Source organism: Syngnathus typhle, linkage group LG16, assembly GCF_033458585.1.
Source record: "Syngnathus typhle isolate RoL2023-S1 ecotype Sweden linkage group LG16, RoL_Styp_1.0, whole genome shotgun sequence".
Taxonomy (NCBI): domain Eukaryota; kingdom Metazoa; phylum Chordata; class Actinopteri; order Syngnathiformes; family Syngnathidae; genus Syngnathus; species Syngnathus typhle.
In genome coordinates this window covers 2,529,327-2,537,897 of record NC_083753.1, presented here as the reverse complement: position 1 = coordinate 2,537,897, position 8,571 = coordinate 2,529,327, and the positions used below count along the sequence as shown (strand labels likewise).

Below are 8,571 nucleotides of genomic sequence, written 5' to 3'. Positions count from 1 at the left end.
TATGTCATTTTTTTATGAAACAAGTTGACGCGGAATTATTAGGGAAAGGGAGAGAACGAGGGAGAACGATAAATATTATGAATGCAATCAACAACAAAAGAAAACTTAATGTTTGAAAAATTACAAATATTTGAATTCAATTACCAAAAAATATGCATTAAAAATTTCCAACATTACAAACAAAATCAAATTGATAACACTGGACAACGGTGACACCAGTCTGTTTGACTTTTATTGAGTGAAAGTGTTGAACAACACAAGAGTGAGAGTCTTCACGTTGCTTTTGATCTGCTGTCAATCACCTCGGGGTTGTCGTGGCAACCTAAATCTTTTTCAAACCAGCAGCAACATTTGTTTGAATATCCCAAAACCAAAATCTCATGTGACAGCCAACATAGTCTTTTGTTCCAGCTTCAGCGTGGCCATTTTGTGACGCTAACAAGCTAACGAACGAGTTTGTTCTTTTTTTTTTTCCCCCCCCCTTCTCAGTGTGCTCTTGGAAAGCGGCAGAACTCTTTCTGGATTGCAAAGGGGTGGAAACTTATACTAATAAAATTTCCAAAAAGTTTGCAATAAATTTTCATGTGAATTTTAGCTGGGTAATTTTTTAAATCTTCCAAATTGGAAATTTTCAATGGGAATTAAGTAGGAATTAAAGACAGTTTTATGGAAAGATGTCTTAAATAAGGCATACAATAAATACATACATTTAGTTTTCCATGCAAAATAGATTGCTCTCTTTGCCAACATGCAAGAGCATCACAGGACCTTGATTGTGCCATTATTTATTTATTTATTTATTACTTAAGATCACTGCACAAATTGTGCGTTGCAACACAAAGCAAAAAAATGGCCCAAACTAAGGCCATTGACTTATAAATATTAAATACTTCACAGTGACATTGTTTGTGTGAAATCTGGTTGCGTTTAGTTGAGATTTTCAATTTTGTCAATTCTCATTTAATTCCCATGGAAAGTTTCCATTTAAACAATTCCTGCTATTTTGCAACCTGAAGCGCTGTTGTGCTTTTTGGACCAAGATGCCCTCAGAAAAATGTTTTTTTTTTTTAACATGAGAAGGAAGGATGGCTGAGCACGCCAAGAACACAGAAAATATCCATAGCAGCCACACAAACACAAATTCTTGTCATTTTTTGTCCATTAAAAAGTGTCCACAAAAGGTTGCGCTTAGTTTTTTGTTTTTTTTCCGCAACATGACAATAACGACGACATGTAACGTGAGCTCTTTAGCGACAGGCGCTAACCATTGTCAATCATCTTTCCACGACGACAACAAAAATAATTTGTTTCTGATAAAAGTGTTTTTTCATTAACCGTCCTCTTCCGTGTGTCACATGGTAAAGCGGGAAATGTTGTGGTGCACTTCCTGGTCGTGGGCAAAAAGTGCAAAGTCAGCATTGGCTGGCGGCGAGGCGATGCACCGCTCTTTAATGGTGGTGGAGGAGAAGCGGCGTCATCAGAAGCCAGCAGAGGGCTAGTGGGAGCGCTGGTAGGAGAGGGCGGGCCGCCGCCCCGCCGCGCTCTGACAGGTCGGGCGACACCAGCGTCGAATCGCTCGAGTCGCCCCAAAAGCGCTCATTGCCGTTGACCTTCAAGGCAAAGCCGCAAGGTTATGCATACCCCACAGCTCACATTAAGGCGATATTTTCATTCTTTTTCCATTTTACACGTCTGAAGGGGTTTCGAGTTAAGGCTAAGGTTTAGGGTTAGATTTGAGATCAGGGTGAATTAATAAGGATTTAGGGGTCATTTCAAGTGGAGAATGCTGATACTGTCACCCACCTGAGTGGGAATATGTGCTCTCAGAGCAGTTTCCATGGAGACATCCGGAACGGCGGTGGCCCGGGGAGCGTTTGTACTATCGGCAGCCGGGCTTGGGGCGATGCCGCCCGTTTTCACGTCCGAGCTGTTGCCAAAAGCCAACATAGCCTTCTCTGAAAAAACAAGGTGCACTTTAGTTAGCGGATTCTGATGAGAGCCCCACCCCGGTTGAGCTTGAGGCGATTAGCAATGTGTGTTTTTGACATATTACAAGTTTTCAAAATGCCATTTACAAGCATTACCATCAGGTCCCAGTCTGCAGGTAAATGAATGAGGAGCTTGTCGTTTAGCGTGCTCGTCGTTGAAAAAGCCAGGAGGCCATTAAACCCTCATTAAGTGTGTTGCAGCAAAAGATGAATAATGGCTGCAAAATTCCACGTGACGTACGAACCGCTTGTTGCTGTTCGTCTCTCCCCATCATCGTCATCACCATCATCATACTAAAAGAAGCTCACTTGGCGTCAACTTTAATGTGTAACTTCACAGATGAATGTCAAACGTAAAAAAATATCATTAAAAGTAGCAAATGTGTACGCTTTCCTTCCATGGCCACGTTTCATTTAACTCAATTGCCAAGAATGACTTCAGTCACCAATTGGAATCAAAACATTCAGGTTATCAAGTGATCAAGTTTCATTTGGTGAATTAAATGAAACTTTTTAAAACATTAAAACAAACATTGAATCTCAATCTGGCCAAAGGCTCTAAAATGGCTGCCACTCTTGGGCTGCGGTCAGTGCAAATGACTAAAGACCACACGAGTGAGCATTCGTTGTTCTGGCTGAGAACAATTGACGCTAATTACGCGCCATCAAAGTCACTTCAGTGAAGGCGTTGGAGTGAGCAAAGGAGCCGAGGGGCGCCGTTGGCATGAACGTCCCCCGGGACGCCTGCTGCCCACGCTGCCAAATTTTGCGGCGAAGTGTCATGCTGCTGCACTAGTTTTCAGATTTTTTTTTTGGTCTGTAATTAACGTAATAGGCCTAATTGGTTTTTAATATGAACATTTAGAGGGCAAAAAAAAGCCCAAAATGAGTACTTGCAGATAATGTTATCTTTTTTGTACTGGACCAACTAAAATCAGGTGATGTGCATATTTTTGGCTCTCCTTTGTCCCTTAGTCTCCTTTTTACTCACTGAGGCAGATATTGTCGTGGAAGAAGGCCAGGAATCCAACACACTGCTCCCGCTGGTGGCCGCCGGTACTGCAGGAGCACCAAGGTCCCACGTTGGAGGTGGAGTTGTCAAGGTAGTTGGGAGTAATGGTGCTGCCTGGCCAGACGGGCGAAATATAGAAAAATGATTAAAAGAGCATCAGAAGCCATCGTGTGATCCGCGGCGACGGCTCATTATTGCCGACATCATCTGCCGCCAGGGTGTGTTTTACTGACTCGGCATTCTTTGATCTAAGTGTTTTGTTTGACGGCGGATCGATGGCAACACGCCGCCGCTTCTCTTTTGCTTGACATGCACAGAAAGCTTTTGCCTCATCGGGCTCCGATAATGAAAGCTTTAATAAGTCAAGACCATGACTTGACACATCTCGCTTTTATTCTTCGCACGTTGAGTACAAAGTGGCAGCAGCACATTGTCATATTGCAGACATATTGTCAGCCCGCAAACTATGATATGGTAATAACTAGGCCAAACGCTTGCAGCACTCGTCCGTCTGCCGCGTGTTCTTACCAATGAGGCCGGTGTAGGCCAGCAGACACGCCGCGTGGTTCTCCTGCTTGCACCCGCTGGAGCTGCCGTGCCAGGGCTGGCAGTCGTACTGGAACTGAGCCCAGCGGGACCTGAGACAAGAGAACAAATTCATCAGCGTCGTGGCTCCCCAAGGCCACAAGGATCTTCATTGTTGTTAAACAAGATTAGCGTGAGCTCGGTGGTCGAGCCCCTCCCTGATACGGATTACAGGAAGTTGCTAAAAAAACTATTCAAGAGGCAAAATGGCTAATGACCTGCAGACGTAGTCAGCTTTGCAGAGCCTGAGCTGGGCCAGGCAGCCGGGCTTGTCCTTGTCCTCATAGGAGCAGCCGGGCACCACGGTCTGGCGGCGGCGCTCGGCGCAGGCTGTGTCGGTGCACGGGCAGAAGAGCAGCTCGTGCGTGTAGTCGGCTGGCACGCGGTCAAAGAACTTGCGCAGAGCCTTGTTGCATTTGGGCCGGTTGCACGGGCCCGAGCGGGCCGATGGCTGGATGCAGGACGACACGTACTCGGTGCGCAGCTTCTGGCACGTCTCGTCAATGTTGCAGGCCTTGGCGGCGTCCAAGCAGCGGTTGACCGTCGTCACTTCCGACTCTGCCGGGGAGATGAGGAAACGGACAGCGAGTCATCAAACTTGGCCGCCAGACTTCCTTGCACACAAAATGTCGGGGCCAGAGTCGTCTGTTGAAAGAGCGTCACAAACAGAAACGGAAACGGCGGCGGGGAAGCTCTCATCTCTGGAGAGCGCTGGGTGAAATCCCAGCCAATGTTTAGCAATGACTCCAGTGTGCGGCTGCAGATGTTGTTGACTTGACACTCTTCACCTTCTGCATGCTAAAGTGAGCCAACAACTTGATTATACATAACGGCCGTGCTCAGCCATGAATAGAAGATGAAAAGCGGGTAAATGTTGCATGCGCCAGGCACAGCGCGAGCTAGTGGGCGGCCGGGCTGGATACCTTTCAGAGACACCTCTAATGGCGGAATACATCATTCTGCTGGGTTAATCCAGAGAGAAAAGTGGCTCTTCCCTCGCTCCTGCCCGGAATTACTCCCCCCCCCCCCAACCATCGTGCCTTACTATGTGTGCCATATCGTACTATCCGGGAGAATAATGGTGTTATTTTTTATACGTTTATCGCAAATGGCGGACAAACACACCTGTCAGCTGCTGATGAGCGACAGCGTCAACAAAGAGGTCAAGAGGACAGATCGCCACGGTGGCGGTCGTTGCTTTTGGGCCACGAGGAAAGACCAACTTATCGTTAGCCTCGAGGCACAACCGCCTGAGTGGTTTCAGAATGTTTTGGGGAAGCAAGACCTCGCCCTGTAGCCAGCAACCCACCTCCGTGCCCAGCGCCACCCTGCTACGTAAACTAATTTCAGCTGGCGTGACCTGCCTCGCTCACCCCTCGCCCCGAGTGACCCGCTTGTCAATCCGGCCACAATAGCAGATAGCGCCGCTCATTAGTGTGCAAAGTGCCCGCGGCCGCCTCAGCCACTGCACTGGGGCGCTCTCGGAGCTGTCGTATAAAATATGGATGGGCCACGGAGAGCCAGCTAACAACCCGACGCGCACCGTCACTTCTTCCTGCTGACTTGTGTACGGCGGACTCTCACTGGGCTCTCCAAGACCCAGCCGGCCACCAAGTCTGCACAAAAATGCCAGAAATAGATTCTTACGCTTGGCGACGACTTTAAAACGTAGAGCGGGAGGAATTTTGTCCCCCATATTTTTTATTGGCTTAAGCGACTCTACTGGAATCTTCCCTTCCTGCGTCTAAGCCTTAGACGCAGGAAGGGAAGATTCCTAACCCTAACCCTAACCCTAACCCTAACCCTTAGACTCTAAGGGGTCAGAAGGATGCAGCTTCATTTGAGCATTCAGATTTACTTTCCAATCTAAAGCAGCTGTTGAACAATAACAGCAGGCCCGCTGAACTTGCCTAGCAACGTGCCACCGCTGCCCTTTGCCTCACCGTCCTGTGCCTTTCATTTCCACTCCTGCAAAATGTGTCTAATGTGCCCATGAAATCAGCTTTCTTTGTACACAACGAGGAGTTTAGTTTGAATGTTTATGGTTGCCACAATCACCTGCATCAAGCCACGAAGTAAAGGTCATACGTAGGAGAAAAAAAAAAGCAGTTGCGTTTTATTTGGGTGTGATAAAATCATAGCGGCAGGAGGTCAGCGATTTCGCTGGCATTGCCTCCTCAGCATATTTGTGTGCATTGTTCCGTCATCCTTTGTCTTGATTCATCGCTCACGCTAATGTCGCTAAGCGCTGTTCCACACCAAAGACGTTTTTAACGAGTCATTAGGCTAATTAGCAAAAGCCGTCACTAGTCAAGTGGCGGATCTTGATGATTACTTTGACGCTCCAGCGTTAATAAACTGAAGAAATGGTTGAAAAATAGGTTTTGGCCGTGAACAACACGCCTAACAAAGAGCGGACATTCCTTCCAGTGCAAACAATTTCAGGTCGCCACTTGAGAGCAGGAATAGAGTGTTACCTTGAGCCACATACTGCTTCATCAACCCAAGAGTGGCACTGTCACAATTGATCGACTAATCACCAATAATGTGTCTCATTTCTACACGTGATTTGGATGTAAATACTCCTGAGCCATTGCAATCGTGTCCCAATACTTATGGACGTCACATGATCTCATCAGAGCAAACAAAGTGTCCATTGCGCCGCTCGTACGTACATTCCAGGAAAGCAGTCATTTATGTGAGCCTTGTGTGTGTGTGTGTGTGTGCGTTTTCTTGTTTTGCTTTTTGGAATAAATGATGACACCCGAGGCGCAAGCGTGGCCTGAAAACTCACCGGCGGCAATGGAGGCCAAGCGCACGTAGTCGGAGCCCCTCTCCTCGGGTTCGTATGGGAAGTCCTCCACCAGTCTCAGGCCTGCAAAAAAGAAAGCCCGTCGGTCACATCGCCATGGCAACACAACGGCGACCACAGAGAAAAAACTGCGAGAGAGTGAAAATGAAGCTCAAAGGAAAAGTAGATTTTGCGCAACGACTGTGACATCAGCGCAGGCGGGAAAGCCTGACCATGCAAGATGACCTTTGAAGACCTCAACCAGAGTTTCAAATCCTAAATTGGAAACTTGAACTCTTGACCCAGAGTCGAATTCGAAATCCCAGCCCTAGCTAGACACTTTGCCTTCTGGCACTAATTTGAAAGAATAATGGTAGATTGCTGCTACGTGTAGGACACAGCCACTTGTTGCCAGCAATCCCTCCCGGCACCTACCTGAGGAGTTGAGGTCTTCTCGATTTGTCCGCAGGAGCTCATCAGCTCACTGCTAACAGCAGAGCGGGAAGCCAAAAGCAAAATGTGTGTGAGTGTGTCGTTTGTCACGCCTTCAGAGTCATCTTGGGCATTTCACGCATCCTGTTGAGAGTCGTTTTCCTGCGCTGGCGCACGTTTGATGAATGCGGCCGCCACGGCTGTGGGTGGAACGTTATGCTTCCTCCCTCCTCTTCTTTTAGCCATTTCCACAGCAACAATAATTTTTTGCTACCCCCCCCCCCCCAAAAAAAAGGTAAAAACTGTCTTGCCATCACCCACCCTTGGCGACTGGCCATTTGTGGAAATTTCCTTGGGCCGTCAGCAGAAAATGAACAATTATTGATTAATCCTCGCCTTTCAAAGTGGGCTTTTCTACAATTAAAGTTTTATGGCGAAAAATAAACGAAAGGGAAGCAACAAACTTGGAAACAATTACACATTAATGGAGAGGGTGTTGATGTGCAGGGGGAGGGCGGGGCGCCTGAGGCAAGTCTCATCTAAGCGAGCCACGAGAAGGAGGCTTGCGGTCTGACCGTGCAGTATGGCCTGCTGCAGGCTCCAGTAGATGCTGAGGCAGTTCTTCTCCTTCTTCATGCCGCGCTTACAGCGGCAGCCTCGCAGCGGCGTGGCCATGAGCGCCGTCATGGCCGTTTCGCACTGGTTGCGGGCGCCGGGGCCCAGCTTGACGCTGCCGTCGCCGGCCACGCACTGGCGCAGGGTGCGCAGGCGTGGGCTGCAGGCCTCGTCCCCGGAGCAGGCGTCGCCCGCGCTCAGGCAGTCCCAGCTGCCCTCGCCCGCCGACGCCCATGCGGGACCTGCAACGACATCACAACGCCATGAGCCAGTATACTCCCGAAGCGTCTGTGCGTGTTTGGCGCATTTCAAAATGATGATTTCCAAAACAATGAAAATGGAGGCAATTTGATGATGTTATTTGTCAAAGCAAAAAAAGTAAAGACTCTTACTGGCTTTCTTTGCGGATTCCTTGTGGTCATTTCACAACCTTGAAGCCGATGACGTTTATTAAGGTTTTGGGTGACAGTGATTGAGCTCGAAGGTTGTCTGACTCTTTTTTTTCTTTTTTAAATGTCATTATCATTCATAACATCAGCCTCTTCCCTCTTTCGTCGTCATTAATCATTTTTGTCTTTTCCCCTGGGGTTAGAAAACTTTAAGCAAACTTTCCAACAAGAATATCTTTTTGCCTTTGCCGACAAACAGCGATGCACATATTTTGCCGCCAACGCTCAAGGATAAAAACTTGAGGCTTTTGTCATTTACCGTCGCCCATCTGTCTCGTTTGGAGGTTCCAACTTGGTAACAATTAGAAGAAATCCGAGCTGTCTACTTTTCAAAGACTCCTGCAAATGTCCACAATCAACCTCAAAAGTCACCTTCAAAGCAAAATGGCCGACTTCCTAAGTTTTGGCTTCTTGAAACTATTTGTGTGGCTCTACCCAAGATGGAAATGCTTACCAAATTTCATTTGGTGAGGCAAAACAGGCTTTGCTGGTGATGAAGTCCTCTTTTGAAGGATGCCGCCAAATAATCTTAACGTTGAAAACTAACGGCAGACTTTCTGTATATTTCTAGAGCACTACTTTTTTGGTGGGTTTGGACATGCCTACCAAAATTCAAGTGAAACTGGCTTTGGTGAGTGACTGAAAAGAGAATTCCGTAGGGCACTAGCGAGGCAGGATATCTGCTCCCGATCAAAATGG

General features: G+C 47.5%; 1 protein-coding gene across 1 annotated transcript; it reads right to left on the bottom strand.

The window, feature by feature from the left end:
* Positions 1-219: 219 nt before the first annotated feature.
* Positions 220-8,141, bottom strand: gfra4a (GDNF family receptor alpha 4a). The gene is made up of 8 exons (XM_061301927.1): positions 8,132-8,141; positions 7,384-7,665; positions 6,380-6,460; positions 3,804-4,143; positions 3,529-3,638; positions 2,980-3,114; positions 1,804-1,955; positions 220-1,610 (listed from the first exon to the last, which is right to left on the bottom strand). Exons 1-8 carry the CDS (start codon positions 8,139-8,141, stop codon positions 1,449-1,451), a joined length of 1,272 nt encoding a protein of 423 aa, XP_061157911.1. The 3' UTR covers positions 220-1,448.
* Between the last annotated feature and the right edge of the window lie 430 nt (positions 8,142-8,571).